Genomic DNA, 21,717 nt, shown 5'->3' with positions numbered 1-21,717 from the left:
TCTTTGTCATCCATTTACCTATTTATACTTTAGCAGACGTGAGCTTTGATTGGTGCTATTTATAGAACTTGTTTCTGATTGGTCCAGATTTATACATAGTATTTTACAACGAGTACTTGTTCTAACAAATATCTGGTTCCCTTGAACTATTTATATGGCATAATGTGTGATGCTGGGATCCATCTATTGACATAATGAATCCAAATCAGCCACAAATGACCCAAATCCTATAATTATTAACAGCAGTTCAACAATAATTATAGCAATGATAGCATGAAAAGGGATTCAAGCACTATCTGTGCTTAAATGTTTGAAACGTAAAACGTAACAACCGGTGACCATCATCAAGCATTTTTCACGTCCTATTTGATATCAGAACTAAAGCAAGAAGTCTTTATATTGAATATATTTCCATTCCGATCGGAGATGAATGAAGGTTTCTGTAATCGTTTATTACAAGCTGAATTCCAAAAAAACTTTCAAAGGTATAATAAAAAATAATGAACTAGATATGAAGTATAGAATGACATACTTTTCTATAGAGAATAGATAGACAATATACTATAATTCGTCATTTAAAAAGGGAAGCAAAGTATTTGTACCCTTCGTTTCCTATCTATATAACATTTTCTAAAACGAATTCTCTCTTTTTGGTCGAATAGTCTGATAAGTTAAAAGTAATATACTGTACTGAGCTCCATGCAAACATAAAACAAGTATCATACAAATTTCACAATCTATAAGTTATATACACCCATATTAATGAGATACCATAATCAAATGTGACACAAATAAATTTGTGTATTTGGCCATGATTTTGAGTAGGAGTATGAAAATGTCATTCAAAAATAAGATTCAGACGTAAACTTCTTCACAGGCAGAAGACGCCAGTATATCTATTTTTATCAATCGAAGATAGCAGAAATCAACATTTCATCTGCATCGACCAACCAGTTAATGAAGATGTATCAAAGTCGCCGAACTAAGATTGATCAAAGTCACCGAAATATGAACTGTTTAAAGACTCATATTTTTCATACTATGTAAAGCAACCCAATCTTTAAAGCTGCTTTACGGTGCCACTAAATAAGAAGATGAAGTTTTAATTGAAATTAAAGATGGAAATAATTCGTTTAGACTAACGAGGTTGATGTTTATAATGTCAATGTTTTATGTAATATTTCCTGAAAGAATGATATCTCTTACGAACCTTTACTTTAGAAAACTGTTGAGAGAATCGCTGAATATCGACCCTTTGAACAACTGATTTGTGCAAAATTGTGCGCATTGATATAAAATCATATGATCCTGACATAGGCGATAAAAACTGGAGAGGTTATCAATCACATTGTACTTGCGCTTACCACATGGTATGCTTATATACAGGGCTGACATGAACCTAGGAAGCATTCATTTGTAGCTGCTGCAAACAAGAGGACTATTCTAACAGAACATTATCTGCTGAAATGTTGTATTAAGCGAAACAGGAATTTGCTAGACTTTGGTCCCACCAGGCGCTTACGCCGAGTGTGATCCGCCCAGTGAAGTCCATGTGATCGGAATCCCCAACGCTTATATAACTTTTCTTGTGGTATACCAATAAACATGGATAATTAATCAAGAAAATGATACTAAAATCTAATTCAAAACGTTGGAAGTAACATCAAATTGCCATCATTAAAGATATTTGACGTCCTATTTGACGTCAAACTTGGAGAAAAAGTCTATAAATTGAATATTTATCATATCCTATGGGAGCTGAATACAAGATGATTTTGTAATCATGAAATACAAATTGAATTGCAAAAAGATATTGAATGGTAAAATATTAAATATTAAACTACATATGCAGCATTGTAGGACATACGTTTGTATTGAAAATATTAAGATAAGATACCATAACTCGTAATTTGCAATAGGAAGTACGATATTTATACGCATCACATCTTATGTAAATTATACATTTCAAAAATATTTCTTTTCCTTTTTATTGAACGAATAGTCTGACACACTGAAACAAAATTTGTCATCAGGTATCATAAAGATATAGATGGTCGAGATATAATTGATACCCTATATTGAAATCCATGCAAACGTAATAAAAACTCTTACCAATTCCACAGTCCATGCCTTCATATCCAGCAGCACATTGGCATGTGTAACCATTCACTTCATCTTCACATGTAGCGCCATTCTTACAAGGGTCGGACAAACATTCGTCTATATCTGACAATAATGTTTGTTTAACATAAACTATATTATGCAGTTCAGTAAGTGATAAGCAATCGTATTAAGAATATATAATAATCAAAAGTGTCGCCAGTGCATTTGAGCAGGTATGTGAGAGCCATGCCAGTCAAAATAAATTTAGATGTGAGCTTCTTCATAGGAAAGTGTCGCCAGTAAATCTATTGTTTATCAATTTGAGATTGCAGAAATTAACAAATTCTCATTTAATCTGGATTGACCAATTAGTGAAAGTAAATGCTTCAGAGTCGCCGAATAAAGACTTCCTTCCGAAAATAGCATTTAATACCATGTTAAGCAACCCACGCATTATGGCTGTTTTACAGTACCAATGAATACAAAAAGAAATGTTATTATTTTTAATTGAAGATGGAAACACGTTTTGGACAAATGAAAATGAAAATTATAATGTAAATGTTCGTAAGCTAAATTGAATATCATACGTTTATGAGTAGTGTCTCTGATAGAATCAATATATATTTTGCATTATTGATATATCCCGAATATAAATGCAGTTGTACTCAGCGACATTATCTGCATAGTTACCGGGTCAGAAGAAAATTCATTGATATCTGTAAAATTAAATATTGCTTTAATATTTAAATGATCAGGCTTCGGCTACGCGATTTATCGATAATAATTTTGAAGCGTCAGTTAACTAGGAACATATAAAAAGAATTAAAATACGGCATATTTGCTGCCAGAATTCTGCTTATTAAATGATATCTCATACAAACCTTTTCTTAAGAAACTATTGAGAAAATCGCTAGATATTGACTAAAACTGACATGTGAGGCTGAAAATCGTTTGAAACAGTGAATAAATGGTAAAGTGGAATAAAAACATCCTAACGTCATATTTGACAGCAAAACCAAAGCAAGAACTCTCTCAATTGAAAACTTTTCCTATCCGATGGGAGTAGAAAACATTTGTGTTTGCAATCTGGAGATATAAGCCGAATTTAAAACAGAACGTTTGTAAGTATAATATAAAATATTGAACTATACATAAAGTATAGTAGGATATACGCATTCATAGAAAGTAGTACGATAGAATACTATAACTAGTTATAACTATAACTATACTTTAAGACAGGGAGTTTGCTATTAATACGCGTCTCATCTTATCTATATAACACGTTTTAAAACGACAGATTACTTTCTCTTGGAACGAATAGTTTGACATACTTAAACGACTTTTTTTGCCATCTGGTAGCATTAATGCTGGGAAGGATGAGAAAAAGAATTACGTTGTATTAGTTCCATCATTTACCAGTGGTTTTTAACGTAATAAACGGTAATTGTACTTCTTAAAAATAAAAAAGAAAAACATCATATTAGAAGTTTTGTCCTAAAAAAGTATTGTTTTATACTTTTGGTACCCGCATATTCAGTATATTCACATATGTACTTGTAGGGGGCAACGAAGGGATTTTCAGATATACCACCAGTTAACTCTTAACTAAACGCGACCAATTAGAATTTTTGTTGATTGGAACGATGCTTACATAATTAAGTATTGTATTGTTCTTAGATTTTATAAATAGTGAGCGTTTAAGTATGAAAGCTTGTGTCTACAAATTACATGTATCTAAAGCAATGGTGAATTTTACTGTGTCTATTGTGTTTAAAGAAATTCATTGGAAATTCGTCTGTACCAGTTTCACACACGGTGCCCTCATATCCTGCGGAACAGATGCATTTGTAGCCAGCGACATCATCTTCACATGTACCACCATTCTTACATGGGTTAGAAGAGCATTCATTGATATCTGTTAATTAAGAATATGTATTTAATGACTTGTTACTGGCAATATTCAGGCCTTAAATTTGCACACAAATATGCTATATACCAACAGAAGTAGATCTGATATGACCTTTTACTGAATAAGAATTCTGTATAAATCGTGACGAATATGTTCAATATCTGTTCAATATCTTTTGATGCCAACACTACAACTGAAACCGCCATATGCAGCTTCACGTCAAAAACATTTGGCTGCAGTTACATAATCGTCGCATGACCTTGCATTCAGACGATCATGAATAAAGTTCATATAATGACATCAAAATGTAGACTTCAGCAAATGAATTATGTTCGAATGCGTTCAAGTAGCCTATGTGCTAATTTTCTATGATTATACAAACAGCAAAGTACGATTTTACTACCAGATCTTCCTGAATGAAAACAATACTGTTTCTTGATATTCTTCAGGCTAATTCTTGCGCACATCTAATGTAAATTTTCTTTCACTTATGTATATCAATAAGTTATATATCGATGGTTTCATTGTTTAATTTTTCTTTAAAAGTCCATACCAATTTCGCACTTGGAACCCTCATATCCAGCGGCACAAACACAATTGAAATCGGCGACAAGGTCTTTACAAGAACCACCATTTTGACACGGATCCGAGGAGCACTCATTTATATCTGTAAAAAGAAATATTTCAACATATTTGTTTTTAAACGATATGAACTTAATTTTGCGTAGAAAATAGTATTTGTAATCACAAAGCATAAAAATAATGAACAAATTGGTAAACAAATTAATTTGTTTGGCAATTCATTCTATTTACATTATACCAGTTGACCAAAATGATATACAATAACAGGGGTTATCTTTAAACATTGTATCAATAATTCAACAACTAGCTGTAGGTGTTTATTCATCCGTAACTTCTGCTTTACCGGTAAACTGACTTACTCAGATGACATCTGAACATTTAATGCAAATATATAACTTCAAACAATTTTCAAATGATCAAAACAATCATTAACAATTTATTGTCAACGAGAAGCTGGACATAATGTATAATATGTTCAGTTTTGACAGGCAAGGTAAACTTATAGAAGCTGTTAAAGTTATTTTAGTTTGTCTAGATCAAGTACAAAAATAGTGTTTAACAATAAATAGAGATTTAAAGTTATAATGAATCAAACATTTGTCATAGCAACTTTTGACTTGTTTATCACGAACATCGATCAATATCTATTAAATACAAAGGACAGTGATTGGTGAAGCCCTTTTTTATAACTTCTCAACATCAGACTCTGTCTGTTATTACTTTACTTGGTTGAGTTCTACGCTGCCATGAATCATTTTATAGATTTGATGTAATTTTTTAAGCTTGATTATTTGTCAAAATGCATAGAATCTGTTCGACAAAATCTTAAAATCTTAGATTTATAGGAGTGTGATAGCAAATTAGAACTTTAAATAAATATTAATCATGTGTACTTCCCCTATATGGCAAGTGCTCGATTATTTAGTTCTTGTTCGAAACGAGACTGCTATTACTGTTCACATGTTTTTAAGTTTTATTATAATTCATTGGCAATAGAAAATTAAGTTTATGACATGAAGTGTTATTATATTTTCTGTCCCTTCAAGATCATGAAGTCAACTCATTTAAAGATTTTCGCTTAAGAGCCGTAAGTGTGATGCACGTTTAATATAGCCTATCATGAAGAGACTCATTCAAACCGAGTCTACTATTTTATTTACTTTGTTCCATGTAATGCTTCTAAATGATCATTTTATATAATATTGTTCATTATTAATAGTTTGTTGTACCTATTTCACAAGTGGTCCCTTCATATCCATCAACACAGGTACAACTGTAGTCCGCCACAAGGTTTGTACATGATCCGCCGTTTTTGCAAGGTTCAGACGAACATTCATTGATATCTGATAGGACGAGAGAAATTATAGTTTAATGATTTCAAACATACATTTATTGTTTCCAAGAAGAGACATCTCTCAAAACAAATTGATAAATACAGATATTGATTTTCATCGGATGATTAAAACGTCAAGTGCTATAGTAACTTAGATATAGGCTTTCGTTTCGGAGATGGTATACGTTCTTTGAACTTGGTGGATCCTATTCATTTACCTTTTTAATATACATGTACACACATTATGTATAAAAATTCTACAGTTAAAAACAATCTTTATATAGAATACATTTCAAAATAGAAGTGAACTATACTGACAAATAAAAGAAACGCCCAATTAAAAGTTGGCGTTATTTTCGTCACATAGTTTAAATTTGTCGAGCAGTGTTATAACTGTACATGTACTCCGACCGATTTTATTCAGCCCATTGTTAAATTGAAGTACCTACTCATGGTTTCCTCGTGCAGCACATGTGTGTCAACCCTGTGCTTTTAATGAGAAACTTGTGTTAGCCGACATAAGACCATGATTTTAAAAGAATTTCTGACAAGTAATCTTTTTTTGATGATGCCGATTAATTTAAAATCTTAGTTTTATAGGTGTGTGATAGCAAATTAGAACTTTCAATAAATATTAATCATGTGTACTTCCCCTATGTGGCAAGTGCTCGATTATTTAGTTCTTGTTCGAAACGAGACTGCTATTACTGTTCACATGTTTTTAAGTTTTATTATAATTCATTGCAATAGAAAATTAAGTTTATGACATGAAGTGTTATTATATTTTCTGTTCCTTCAATATCATGAAGTCAATTCAGTTAAAGATTTTCGCGAACGAGCCGTAAGTGTGATGCACGTTTAATATAGCCTATCATGAAGAGACTCATTCAAACCGAGTATACTATTTTATTTACTTTTTTGCATGTAATGCTTCTAAATGGTCATTTTATATAATATTGTTCATTATTAGTAGTTTGTTGTACCTATTTCACAAGTGGTCCCTTCATATCCATCAACACAAGTACAACTGTAGTCCGCCACAAGGTCTGTACATGATCCGCCGTTTTTGCAAGGTTCAGACGAACATTCATTGATATCTGATAGGACGAGAGAAATCATAATTTAATGATATCAAACATATATTTATTGTTTCCAAGAAGAGACATCTCTCAAAACAAAATATAGATAAATACAGATTTTGATTTTCATCGGATGATTAAAATGTGAAGTGCTATAGAAACTTAGATATAGGCTTTCGTTTCGGAGATGGTATACGTTCTTTGAACTTGGCGGATCCTGTTCATTTACCTGTTTATTATAATATAAGTACACACATTATGTATAAAAATTCTACAGTTAGAAAATCTTTGTACAGAATACATTTCAAAATAGAAGTGAAGTATACTGACAAAATAAAGAAACGCCTCATTGGAGGTTGGCGTTATTTTCGTAACATAGTTTGAATTTGTCGAGCAGTGTTATAACTGTATATGTACTCCGATCGATTTTATTCAGCCCATTGTTAAATCGAAGTACCTACTCATGATTTCCTCGAGCAGCACATGTTTGTCAACCCTGTGCTTTAATGAGAAAATTTTACACTGGTACATGTGTTAGCCGACGTAAGACCATGTTTTAAAAGAATTCCTGACAAATAATCTTTTGTTTTATTTGATAATACCGATGATTAATTACCCGACCGGAACATAACTGAATAACTGTTGAAAAACGGCGTTAAATCCCAAACAAACAAATCAAGTCTTAATTTCGAAGAGAGAGCCCAACTGTTTGCTATGCTCGAATGTGAGCGAACGATAGAACAAGTCGCTAGGCATTTTAAGGTCTCTCGTGTGACATTAATACTGTCGGATGCACGCTTGTCGATATTATTATCATTATTATACACCAAATTTATATAGCACGTTTTCATGTAAAAATACGTTCAAAAATACTTTCAAAAATGCCTTACATATTAAGCATCTATATAATGTAAAAATAAATCATTGTAGTTTAACCATTTGAAATTACATTATCGTAATAACATACATATTAGCGTTTAAAATTAAGGGAAAAAAGATTAAACACCAAATTACAACATCAACAAAATATACAAATAAACACAACGTACAAAATATTAAATCACAATTTAGAATATACTTTATATTCTTTTGTCACGCTAGAGTTCTTGCCAGGCCGGCAACGTATCTGCATTACTTCTCTAGGTAATTAGTGAAATTAGTTCCCATAGAGTTGCATTAAATAATGCTTCTTTAGCGTTTTTTTTAAACTTTGCAAGGTTGAGCAGTCTTTGCTACCACATTGTTTGGAGGGTGGCGGAGGGGGGGGGGGGGGGGGGGGGGGGGGGGGGTGTGGGGGGGGGGGGGGGGGAAGAGGCAGTCCATAACCTCCCAGCTGCTGTATGAAAGCTCCTGTCACCATGTTTTACTATCAGATATTTGGACACCACTAATATTAATGATTTATTTTGGTGTCTCAGATTTCTGGATGACATATATATTTCTAACATGTTCATTATATCAACTGGAGAGTGATCATTTTTATATTATTTATTTTGTTAGTTTTAACGTCGCTTCGGCATAATTCTAGGTCATAAGGCGACTTTCCAGCTTTGATGATGGAGGAAGACCCCAGGTGCCCCTTCGTGACTTATTTCATCACGAGCGGGCACCTGGGTAGAAACACCGACCGTCCGTATGTCAGCTGGATGGATTCCTCACATGAAGAATTCAACGCCCCGAGTGAGGCTCGAACCCACGTCGATGAGGGGCGAGTAATATGAATTCAGCACGACTGATCATTGAGTGCCTTATATGTATGTGTTAGAATTTTGTATTCTACCCTGCACTGCACAAGAAGCCAATGTTGTTGGCAACATTGGAGATTTATGGCCATATCTGCTCTAGTTAGGTTCTTACTGTAATCTATTGGACATTCTTTATTTGTTAGTTGATTTTTGAAATCGCATTTAGAAGAGAGTTACAATAATTCAAACGTGATGAAACAAGAGAGTTAATTAGAGATATGATTGCGTTTAATGTTAGATAAGTCTGATGTGACCAATTTGCCTAACTGTGCATAGGAATTCCTACACACACTATTCACATGTTGCTCAATCTTCATGTTTGATTCCAGGAAAGCACCGAGGTTCCTGGCACTGCCTACCTGTTTGATTTAAGAGCCACCCACTGTCACAGATACATTTGAAACAGTTTGCGCTCAGTTTTTAGATGAAAATATGATTAATTCTGTTTTTGTCAGCATTGAGTTTCAACATGGTGGTAATCATCTAGCTTACTATATTATCCTTTAAACAACTCCATTGCGATGGATGGTCTATTCAAAAGTCATTCTGTCTATCAGTTTGAAGGACTGATATAATTGTGTCCGCATAGAAATGATTGTTCAGTCCGTGCTTTCTGCAGATAGATCCGGCAGTTTGCTGTACACTTTGTAGTTTTTTCTTTGCCCCAGGACGACTCCTTGGGGCACACTGTTCTCCATGAGCACTGGTTGTGATAGCTCATTGTCTATGCACACGGTCTATAGCGGTCACTAAGTCATGATATCATCCATACAAGCGGCTTGCCTGTAAAACCAAAGTGACGTTCTAGGCACTGAATCTCAGCGTCCCGTGGCCAATAGTGTCAAATACGGCATAGAGATCAAAACATCACAAATATAGTCACATTGTTTCATCCAATGATTGAAGAATGCCATTTTGGATTAAAGTTTTTATTTTCTTATAAGCAGAATTATTAACTTCATGTTCATTGTTTCTGAGATAATTTTCAGTCCGAACAGCTACCATTTTCTGTGATTTTAGACAGGAAATGCAGATTTGACACAGGGTCTATAGTTTTTAGGACATTACCATTCAAGATCGACTTATTTAGAAAAAGGTCTTATTTGCGAATGCTTGAACAACTTGGGCATATACGCTGTTTCTAGAAATGCATCTATTATTTTGTTATATCTGGTGTTAGTTTGTCTAGCCATTCCTTAAAAAACCATGTTGGGATAGGGTCTAGTGCACAATTATATTTGTTTGCTGATTGGTGTTTTAGCATTCACGTTGCACGCGTCACCAGAGACGTATTAAAGACGAGCAAAACTGATACCTTGGCCGACATGCTCATCAAACTGCAAACGCCTGGGATTATACATTTATATTAAACGGCACTTACGCCAACGTCAATCGCAGTATGCCATCTTCCAGGATCTAATAGCAGCGCTCCACAAGGAGTGGGCAAGAATCCCACGGTATCTGCTATGTAACTGGTGCGAGTCCATTGGGCAACGTCTTGCCGTTGTGGTTGCTAAAAGAGGTGGCCACACGTGCTACTGATCGTGTCAGTGGAATTCCACTGACCAGTCTATTGAAATTCAAGACTTGAAGCGATAATGAGACCATGAAATACTGTCTTATTAACCAATATGAGGCGTTTCTTTTTAACGTCAGTATAGATGCATACAATATATATGGCACATTTATTATTTTTCTCTTACCACTCATACAGGAAGTACCCTCATATCCAGCAGCACATTCACATATGTAAGCATTGACCTGGTCCAAACATGTACCTCCATTCTGACACTGAGCAGTTGCGCATTCGTCAATATCTGAGAAATTGACGTATTCTTACAGCAATGTTTAGTTTAACTACAAATCTGTCTACAGAGACATGTCCATTTGAAGCCTATAGATCAGTCAAAATGGGATAATAATTATTAATATTAAAGGTAAAAAAAATACCAATTATACTGGAAAGTTCTGTGTTTTATAAATAGTTACAGTCAAGGCAGGTATAAAACAACTTATATATTGTATAAATGATAAATATGATTTTAACATTACAATTACCTTGTTCACAGACACTCCCGTTATAGCCAGGAATACATTTGCAAACGTAGCCGTTAACAAGATCTTCACAACTTCCGCCGTTCTGGCATGGATTAGATGAGCATTCATAAATATCTATAAACAATGAAAATACTAATGAGCATTATGTCTGTGGTTATATACAAAACATAATAGCCGTGTGTTTATGTAATTTATTGTGCCTTTGCATGTAAGACTGGTCTTAAAACATTAACATATGTAATGTCAAAGACTCTGTAATTTTTTACGTTTTATTTTCAAATGCAGTCTATTTGTTTCGCATTACCTTTCTGATTTCTCCAGTGTGGATATTTTCCAAAATGTTTCGCTGCGCAAAACTGATTGCAACAGGGCACTTGGTTTTAAAAGGTTTTTATTATATATATCATACTAGATGTTTAAATGAGGTATTATACGATTTTTTTTAAGATTTTGTGTATTCAATTTAATTAAACTGCTATTATAAGTCTAGCCTTCTACTATCTCTTGTTAAATATATCACGATTTTTTGATTAAGCACAAGTACATACTTAGCTCACAGTTTATGCCGTTATACCCAGCAATACAATTGCATTGACGTCCATTGACTTCGTCAACACAAAAGCCTCCGTTTTGGCAGGGATTTGACTCACATTTGTTTGTGCCTGCAGTAAATCAAGGTAGTCCTTAAAATCTAATACACGAAATAAAGTTTTAGCCTAAAAGTGATTTTGCCTTTGCGACCGGTACATTCCAAGATCAACCTGCACGTCCGTGTAGGCTAATCATGGTCTGCTTAAGTCAGTATATTTTCAGTGAACACCTCTTTGATAAGTAAGTTGTACTGCCCAGACTAAATGATAGACCAGTCCATTTTAGAAATGTAGCAAATAAAGTTTAAATTTCAGTGTAAAACTATGTGCTTTAAATTTCAGTGCAAATCTATGTGTTTTAATGAAAATGCATAATGTGCAGATTTATTACTGAATAAGATAGAAATACAGAAAACAAAGTCTTGATATGTTGCAGCAAATTGAAAAAAAAGTTTAACTTCTTAGCCGTTCATTTTTCATTGACTTCAAAGTATTTTTACAAAGTTTGAAATTAGTGTAAAGAAATATTAAAGATGATATTTACCAATGGAACAGTTCGTGCCAAAATATCCCGGAACACACTGACATGTATACCCATTGACATGATCTGTACAGTTGCCGCCATTTTGACAGGGGTTTGACTCACACTCATCAATATCTGAGGTATTTATCAACAGACTATAATATCAATGTATGTATTTCACAGGAATCTGTTTTCATTAGATAATATGTGGTAATTATATCCTTTGCCATAAAATGAGTTATACCTAAACTCTGAAGGCCCCAACGTTTCAACGGCAACACTTGTTTCGATATGTCATGTCGTCATGTACGTAATACGTCCATTTTATTGTACTTGGCCGATCGGACACGTGCCCTATGATGTGGTTTTAGTATGTTTTCTATTCAAAAATTTAATCCTGAGATAACGAGTTTACCGCTTAACAGATTACTAACTTCAATCAAAACAGTGTAAAAGAAATATAAAACAAAACTGAAAATAACTAGTATGGATATGTCTCTCAGAATTTCCGTCCCTGTATGAAATATATTGGTTATATGAAAAGAACGAGGCCGACCATAAATAAACACTAAACATGCACCTGTCAAAACAAAAACATCTTATCGCGTCTCATTACTTTATGATTACATACTTTTTTTATTAATTCCATGATCAGCAGAAATGTCTCATGTTATGTAACATCAAAAAGGCAATATTTCATTTTTTCTCTCTACTCACGCTCAGTCTGTTACTTTAAATGAATACATTTAAAAGTTAACCACATACTTAGACTTTTTACAATTCGTGACTAATTTGATACTTACCCATTTCACAATGGTTTCCTTCATATCCAGCAGAACAGTCACACTGATACATATTTACCTGGTCCAAACATATTCCGCCATTTTGACACGGATTTGATGAACATTCGTCTATATCTATAAAAAACAAAGTTCATTTAGCATTTTGTTTGGTTAATTATCTTGAAGCTTCTCAATATTGTTACGTAGCTTTAAATCGGTGTGTCAATTACAAGTCGATACATAAAATGTCATTCATGGTACTTACTTGTTTCACAGCTAGAACCAGTAAATCCTCCACGACAATCACAAGAATATGCATTAAACAGATCTGTACAATTTCCACCATTTTGGCAAGGACTTGATGAACACTCATCGATTTCTAAATGTTCAATGGAAAATAGAATATAGGTTACTAATAAAACAATTGGCAGGCATATGCACAACATCATTTTTTTAAATAAAGAATATTTTGGACAAAATGGATGTATATCAATACTGGCAAAATTGAATTACATAAAAATATTTCTATCAAGATATTATAAAATTTACTTATATAAGACTTTGTAGACCTCATAAGAGTCAAACAGCATATACTGCATCTTAACCCTTTGTATGTTGAAGTCGAGTTTTAATAAACATGCACCAATGTTTTCAAAGCGCAGCATTTACACGTGTGAAATGAAAATAATTAATAAAGGGAGTTACAAAATAAATATATTATATTAAACCGCGTGTGATATGGTCAATACAAACAGGTATTAAAGGTTAAACTTTAATAGTTTATATACGAAATCGAGGATATGTGTACCTACACTGATTTGGGAAAATCCAGTCCCGGATTAAGACTATTAACAGGTGATTATATTATTCTAAAAGACTCACCAGTCTCACAGTTCATTCCTCCATAACCGTCTACACAGGCACACATGTATCCATTAATTTTGCTACTACAATTCCCTCCGTTCTGACAGGGGTTGTATTCTTCAAAAAAATAAATATTGCATTAAGTGGTAAAATGTCTCGGCCAGAAACACATATCATTTAATATATATATATATATATATATATATATATATATATATATAGCGAGAGAGCGAGAGAGAGAGAGAGAGAGTGAGAGAGAGAGAGAGAGAGTATATGTTCAAACAATGTCAAAAGTTTGATAATAAATCTGAGCGCTTTCGGCTTTTAAAAAAAACTTTTTCAAGGGTAGCATAAAATACAGTAACGGCGTAAATTCCGCCTGTATAGTTCGATATATAAATGCTAAATGAACATATCGATCAACAGAATTCCATAAGATCAGGTTAATTGATAACAGATGTCAGGCATCTGTTACGGTCATTGGAAGTAGTTTTCTAAAAATAGCACACTAATGATTTGTTATCGCATATATTCTGCTAGGAGAACAACATGTGGTATTTTTTGAAAGCAGAAACTAGCGGTGTTATAAAAACAGAGCGAGATTGATTGGTTCCTGTATTTTTCCTAATGATTTTGTTTGTTTGTTTTGGATTTAACGCCGTTTTTCGACAGAGAAAGCAGTGGAAAAAGAAAATCTATGATATGATTGAGGTAAATTAAAAACTATGTCTGATTGCCTGAAGTGATAAATGAGATTTATATATCTTAAAATGAAATAAACAGGGGCCGTCGGAAAATATATTAATTTAAAGATAGAATTTGTTCACTAGTTTTACAAAACACCGGTGCTTACTGAAACATTATTTGTTGAAAGGATTCTGATACTATTATTATTAAATCCACGTCCGATCTGCCCAAATGTAAAATTGATACCCAAATAAATATATAATGATAAGTTATAATATTAGCAAAACATTAAAACGTTCCGTACCTGTCCAGTTAAACCTAACTGTAGACGGTTTGCAGGCTAAACAACCACTAAACGACATTTCATTTTCGGCAACACAATAACCTTCTATAAAGCAATGACCATCCTGGAAAAGGAATAGTACTTGATGAACATGTTGAAAACAAATTTGAAAAACGACTAAAAAATGTGAAAGAATATCAATTTTTTCTCTCGCCTGTGTTAATTGGAAACAATTATATATTTATAAAAGGATCAAGAGATACTAACCTTTGATATACTAAGACGAAACTATTAAGTTCACTACCTTTAAAGTAAATTGTTTAACACTCTGCACATCATCTTCCAGATGTTGACACGTTGAATCAAATACGTAAATGTCTTCTTCATTTCCAAAATTTTCACCGTTATTGCTTATTGAAACATTATAATTTGACACAAATACATCACTCGTTCCTACAATATTTTCAGGAACACAACACAGACCGGTAAATATGTCTTGATATCCGCCTTTAAAAGTTTTTGATGAAACGTTTGTCAATGTCCCATTTACAGACATCTGCAAAAAAGACAATTCATTCTCAATGAAACTCGGACTTTCATCTTTGTAAGCAGCGACTGTGTTATAATAATTGGTTAATTACACATTTTATTAATATGTTGCAGCACGACCTTGTTCTTTTTCAAAATTTTGCTCGGTTGTAAATGCCCTTCTACAATTTAAATCTTACCATTGCTCTTATTTATACATGATAGTAGTAATGTATTCTAAGGGTACCAAGACTATTTGACCTCATTTAGACCTTAACCTTTGACCTAAACTGACCAATGCTGACCCATTACCCTTGGTACAGCAAAAACCTCCGGTTTGATGGACGTAAGTCCCTGGGACCAAGGTCCACTCACACAATTAAAAAACCCACAAGATTTGAACCCAGTGAAAAAATAAAAAGTTTTAAATACATATGATATAAATGAATTTACAGAATAAAATATATTGTTTAAAAGAAAGAAAATTTACTGATAATATAAAAATCCTCATTATGTAACAGCAAAAAAAAACGGTAGAAAAATGATAATAGCTACCTGTTCATCTTGAGGAAGAATGAAATCAAAGTTTGTTAAAAGTACAGGGGATAATTTAGATATTCATCAAGCAATGTTACCTTTATTACCTAAGAAAGGTTTAATACTTCCAGGATATAACTATTGTGGACCAGGAAATCCTTTGGATAACGGACCTCCTGTTAATGAACGCAGTATGCATGGACCATGACTTTTGCTATGACAGTGGTGTAAAAGAAGGTATATGTGAAATTGCGAACGTATTTCCAAAATCGTAATTATCCAAGTCATATCCTTGATGATGCTTTAGATAAAGCATCAGCATTGTCAACCGAAGAAGCCATGACCAATCACAGGCAGAACACAGATGATATTATCCCCTTTGTTTGCGTATACAACCCATCCCTACCAAACATTGGTCAGATCCTTAATAAATATTGGGGGCTTTTTGAACTATCTGAGAAAAGCAGTGTACGCAACCTGGTTAAATGCAAACCAATTATTGCTTACAAGCGACCTACAAATCTTAGTGATATCTTGGTTCACAGTAGCCTGATGTCTTCGGATGTAAATGGTGGTGTTCTTAAATGTAATAGAACACGGTGTTCTCATTGCGCTAATATCACTGAATCTGTACAGTTTACAAGCTCTCAAACTTTAAAAACTTACGATGTTAAACAAAATCTTAACTGCATGTCTGAAAATGTTATCTATTTAATCACATGCAAAAAGTGTAAGTTACAATATGTGGGACAAACACATCAGAAATGTTCTCAAAGAATGAACAGCCATAAATTTGATATCAGACATTTTCCTGATACTCCTACAAATGTATCTGAACATTTCAATTCTGAAAATCACTCTGTTAGTGATTTTTCTTTCATGCCAATCGACTTGGTAAAAAATGACTGGTTTAGGCTCTTGAAAGAGACTCGTTGGATTCATACATTGAATACAGCCTGGCCTTATGGCATGAATGCTAAAATATTATTTTAGTCTTTCATTTTTTCACACAGATTCTTCCTAATGTATTTTTGCATATAAGTTAGTTTTCCTTGCCTGTATTAATATTATTTTTGCTTTGCAATTTTTGCAGGGAATAAGTATCTATTTTTGATCCTATACTATATGTGAATATTACGCCAAAATGGGTAACGTCTTTTGACGTCGTCATTGACGTCGTACTTTCCTGTGACGTCATACTATTTTGTTATTATACTCTGATGAAGTCCAATGGACGAAACATGTTAGTTTTGAAGTAAAAAGTATATTTCTGGAGTTAGTTCTTCGCTTTATCTATTTCTTACAACTATATCTGAAGAACTCCGCATCTGTAACAGATCCTTCGGAAGAATGGAAGAATCAGAAGAAAAAATGATAAAGAATATTGAGAGACTTGCTGATTTTCAAATGCGAAAATCATTGCATATCAGATTTTTGGAAAATTGTTTGTCACAGAATATATCTCCAAAAGGACTACAAGTAAATTTAAAAGTTCAAGTGGGAGAAAATGACCGCCTCCAAGCTGCAGTTGATCGATTGTTAAAGAAAACATCGCTTGAAGTAACTCGTCTGGTTTGTGAAGAACATAGACAGCAACTGCATGAATCAAAACCTAAAATGACTGAACAGGAAAACAGGCTGAAGGCAAAACTAAAGAATGAAACAAGATGGATAACTGTCACACAGGACATCTTTGAAAAAACAGAAACCAAAAAGAATAAAATTCTACAAAAGCAAAACAACAAAATTGAAGTTTTGCAGAAAAGGATGTTAAATGTTCCAGTCAAAAAACACTTCCTGTCCTGAGATAAATGAAAATAACATTCAGAACAAGAAGAACAACAACATGAAGAAAAACAACAACAAGGAAAACAACAAAAAGAAAAACAACAACAATAAAAATAGAGAGAAAAAGAGACGAGATGATCCAGAGAAAACTACTGCTGCCACACAACAAAAAACATCATCTGGAAAAAATCAAGAAAACGCAGAAAAAAATCCAATTTCTTCTCGCCCTAACTTAAATCAGTCAAAAAACGGGATGCCCCCAGGCAACGCACAGAATATGACCTACGCGAATGTCACAAAATGGGGGAAAAAACAACAGAAGAGAGACGAGAATCAGTCTCCGAGAATCAAACCTCGGGATTCACAGAGCTGCCTCAAGGAGTCAATAGATCACCTCATCAAGTGTCTGGGAGAAATAAAAGGAATAGGAGATTCATCCGAATTCAAAGTAGGAGAAAATGGCAACAACAAAAGAAAATACAGAAAGAAATACAAAGGGGCAAGGAGACAGTGAAAAATCTTTCTTCAAGGGAACTTACAAACTGTGAGTACAGACTTTTAGGTAAGGGACTAAAATTTTTTCTTAAACCTAAGCACCATAATGAGATACAGTTAAAACAAGAGATTTTTGAGTTCACGAGACGTTTACGGTTGAAAGAATATTTTTACATGCCGGAAGAGGATTCTGATGGCGAAAATGATTGTGATAGTGCTGAAGGTGGGAAAAATAAACAGAAATATAAGAAAAAACATTCAATATTTACTCCACCTTCTGGAAGAGACTCTACACTTGATTTTTACATTGATGCTATAACGCATGAACTTCTTCAAAAGAACAGTAAGTACAGGTTTCGACCTAACCTATCTACTGATGAACTTTCTGCCCTGAAAAATCTTCGAAATGATGATAGTATAATCCTTAAGAAATCTGACAAAGGCTCGGTTATTGTGGTAATGAACAGAACTGATTATATTGCTGAAGTCAACAGACAGCTGAATAATACTGCTTACTACAAAAAACTTGATCATAACCCTGTTGAACAGTTTTCAAAAGATGTTACTGATGTTTTAGATGTTATTTGTAGGAATGTTAATGGTGATTCTAATGATACTTTAGTTGTACCTAGTGATGCCAGAACGCCACAGTTTTACATCTTGCCCAAAATTCATAAAGATATTAACTCAGAACTACCATTTGGTTACCCGGGACGGCCAATTGTATCTGGGTATAACTCTGTTACTGAAGGCATATCTGAATACATTGATAATATCTTGAAGCCACACATGGAAGCCCTGCCCTCATATGTTAAAGACTCTACTGACTTCATTAAAAAGCTAGGGTCTATGCCTAATATCTCCCTAATGCATTTTTGGTTACTATGGATGTTTCATCCTTATACACTAATATTCCGCATGATGACGGGATAGAGGCTTGCCGGGAATATTTGGACAAAGCTCATTCATACTTGTCACATCAGTCAGTCAATGATATTTGCCAGCTTATTGAACTAGTCTTGACTAAAAACCATTTTCAGTTCAATAATGAAAATTATGTTCAAATTTTAGGTACTGCTATGGGTACACGTATGGCTCCTACTTATGCTTCACTTTTTATGGGTAAACTGGAAAGCGATTTCCTAGCTAATACTACTGTTAAGCCATCGCTTTGGTTACGTTTCCTCGATGACATTTTTTTTATATGGGAACACAGTGAAGCAGACCTACTTAAATTTATTGACAGTTTAAACAATGTCCATCCCAATATAAAATTCACCCACAGTTATTCAAGAGATACAGCTACATTTCTTGATGTTAATATTGGTAGAACAGGAGATGGTAATTTTGATTTTTCTGTTCATGAAAAAGCAACCAATACACATCAATACATTGAATTTTCATCCTGTCACCCTCTTTCATGCAAGAAAGGGATCCCGTATAGCCAAGCTAAGCGATACAGGCGTCTCACTTCTAATGATGATTTGTTCACAAATGAATTGGAGAAATTGCGAACGTATTTCCAAAATCGTAATTATCCAAGTCATATCCTTGATGATGCTTTAGATAAAGCATCAGCATTGTCAACCGAAGAAGCCATGACCAATCACAGGCAGAACACAGATGATATTATCCCTTTGTTTGCGTATACAACCCATCCCTACCAAACATTGGTCAGATCCTTAATAAATATTGGGGGCTTTTTGAACTATCTGAGAAAAGCAGTGTACGCAACCTGGTTAAATGCAAACCAATTATTGCTTACAAGCGACCTACAAATCTTAGTGATATCTTGGTTCACAGTAGCCTGATGTCTTCGGATGTAAATGGTGGTGTTCTTAAATGTAATAGAACACGGTGTTCTCATTGCGCTAATATCACTGAATCTGTACAGTTTACAAGCTCTCAAACTTTAAAAACTTACGATGTTAAACAAAATCTTAACTGCATGTCTGAAAATGTTATCTATTTAATCACATGCAAAAAGTGTAAGTTACAATATGTGGGACAAACACATCAGAAATGTTCTCAAAGAATGAACAGCCATAAATTTGATATCAGACATTTTCCTGATACTCCTACAAATGTATCTGAACATTTCAATTCTGAAAATCACTCTGTTAGTGATTTTTCTTTCATGCCAATCGACTTGGTAAAAAATGACTGGTTTAGGCTCTTGAAAGAGACTCGTTGGATTCATACATTGAATACAGCCTGGCCTTATGGCATGAATGCTAAAATATTATTTTAGTCTTTCATTTTTTCACACAGATTCTTCCTAATGTATTTTTGCATATAAGTTAGTTTTCCTTGCCTGTATTAATATTATTTTTGCTTTGCAATTTTTGCAGGGAATAAGTATCTATTTTTGATCCTATACTATATGTGAATATTACGCCAAAATGGGTAACGTCTTTTGACGTCGTCATTGACGTCGTACTTTCCTGTGACGTCATACTATTTTGTTATTATACTCTGATGAAGTCCAATGGACGAAACATGTTAGTTTTGAAGTAAAAAGTATATTTCTGGAGTTAGTTCTTCGCTTTATCTATTTCTTTCAACTTAAATAACACTCAATCTAAAACATTTGGAGAAAAAACATTTAGTTGTAAAACCAGCAATTAAAACGAAATACAAACTTGGACTCGGACAAAAACAAAAATCAAAAAACGGAAAAAGGGAGTAGAATATTTACTTCAACGTAAGTCCTTGGGAGCTAAAAACTCACTCAAAAAGACCTCCGAAATAACATGGAGTGATGAATTAGCAGAAGAATTACATAAACCAATTAAACGAAAATTTATGAAACGAAGAGTGATAGTTAGTGATATTGGTGATACTTGATCTGCTGATTTAGTTGATATGCAAGCTTTTTCAAAATATAATAAAGGTGTGAAGTACTTGTTAACCGTTACTAACGTGTTTAGCAAATATGCTTGGGTTATTCCATTAAAAAATAAAACTGGAGAATCTGTTACTGTAGCATTTGAAAAAGTAGTTTTTGGAGCTTCAGCTCCTGATGAGCTTCACGCTCGGTCTAAAGGTAGAACAACTACAAATTTATGGGTAAATGAAAGAAAAGAATTTTATAATAAAAAGTTTGAATCATTTTTGAATAAAAATAAAATTAAAATGTATCATACATTTAATGAAGGAAAAGCTGTAGTAATTGAAATATTTAATAGAAGTTTAAAAAGAATCATGTGGAAATATTTTACAGCAAATAATACTTACACTTATTTGGACAATTTACAGGAAATGGTTGATAAATATAACTAAACAAAACATTCTAGTATAAAAGTGACACCGACTGAAGCCAGTAAAAACTTAAATAAAGGTACTGTTTACTTTAATATATATGGTAATTTAAAGATTCCAAAGGGTAAACCAGAATTTAAAATTGGTGATCGGGTTCGCTTAAGCAAACTTACACGACATTTTGAAAAAGGATATACACCAAACTGGACAGAGGAAATATTTTTTAATTGATAAAATTCATAACACAAATCCCAGAACATACACTATAAAAGATTTGAATAATGAAATAATTCAGGGTTCATTTTATGAGCAAGAACTTTTACCTACTAAACAAGAGGTTTTTAGAATAGAAAAGTTATTAGACGAGATTATAAGAAAAAGACAAGCTTTAGTAAAGTGGAAAGGTTATAGTGAAAAATTTAATAGTTGGATTCCGTTTAGTGAACTGGAAGAAATTTAAATCTAAAAAAAATATATTATATAAATGAGTAATAAAAATCTAATTTCTAATGGAATAGAAACAATAGATCAATTGATTATTCACTTAACTAAACTTGCTGCTGCTTACAG

At 33.4% G+C, this 21,717-nt stretch overlaps 1 protein-coding gene across 1 annotated transcript in view; it reads right to left on the bottom strand.

Annotated features, from left to right (window-relative positions):
* Positions 1-2,112: 2,112 nt before the first annotated feature.
* Positions 2,113-21,717, bottom strand: part of LOC128552981 (fibropellin-1-like) — a gene marked incomplete at its 3' end in the record, with an annotated part of 46,060 nt that continues 26,455 nt past the window's right edge. The window contains exons 7-20 of the mRNA XM_053534079.1: positions 14,843-15,094; positions 14,560-14,662; positions 13,587-13,685; positions 12,970-13,083; positions 12,726-12,839; positions 11,944-12,057; positions 11,358-11,471; positions 10,810-10,923; positions 10,455-10,568; positions 6,911-7,024; positions 5,824-5,937; positions 4,566-4,679; positions 3,905-4,018; positions 2,113-2,226 (exon numbers count right to left, since the gene is read on the bottom strand). Coding sequence (XP_053390054.1) covers positions 2,113-2,226; positions 3,905-4,018; positions 4,566-4,679; positions 5,824-5,937; positions 6,911-7,024; positions 10,455-10,568; positions 10,810-10,923; positions 11,358-11,471; positions 11,944-12,057; positions 12,726-12,839; positions 12,970-13,083; positions 13,587-13,685; positions 14,560-14,662; positions 14,843-15,094 — 1,708 coding nt within the window. The remainder of the gene's footprint in view (positions 2,227-3,904; positions 4,019-4,565; positions 4,680-5,823; positions 5,938-6,910; positions 7,025-10,454; positions 10,569-10,809; positions 10,924-11,357; positions 11,472-11,943; positions 12,058-12,725; positions 12,840-12,969; positions 13,084-13,586; positions 13,686-14,559; positions 14,663-14,842; positions 15,095-21,717) is intronic.

Source organism: Mercenaria mercenaria, unplaced genomic scaffold (genome assembly GCF_021730395.1).
Source record: "Mercenaria mercenaria strain notata unplaced genomic scaffold, MADL_Memer_1 contig_3347, whole genome shotgun sequence".
NCBI lineage: Eukaryota > Metazoa > Mollusca > Bivalvia > Venerida > Veneridae > Mercenaria > Mercenaria mercenaria.
The sequence above is the reverse complement of the archived record's forward strand: the minus strand, read 5'-3'. Positions and strand labels throughout refer to the sequence as shown.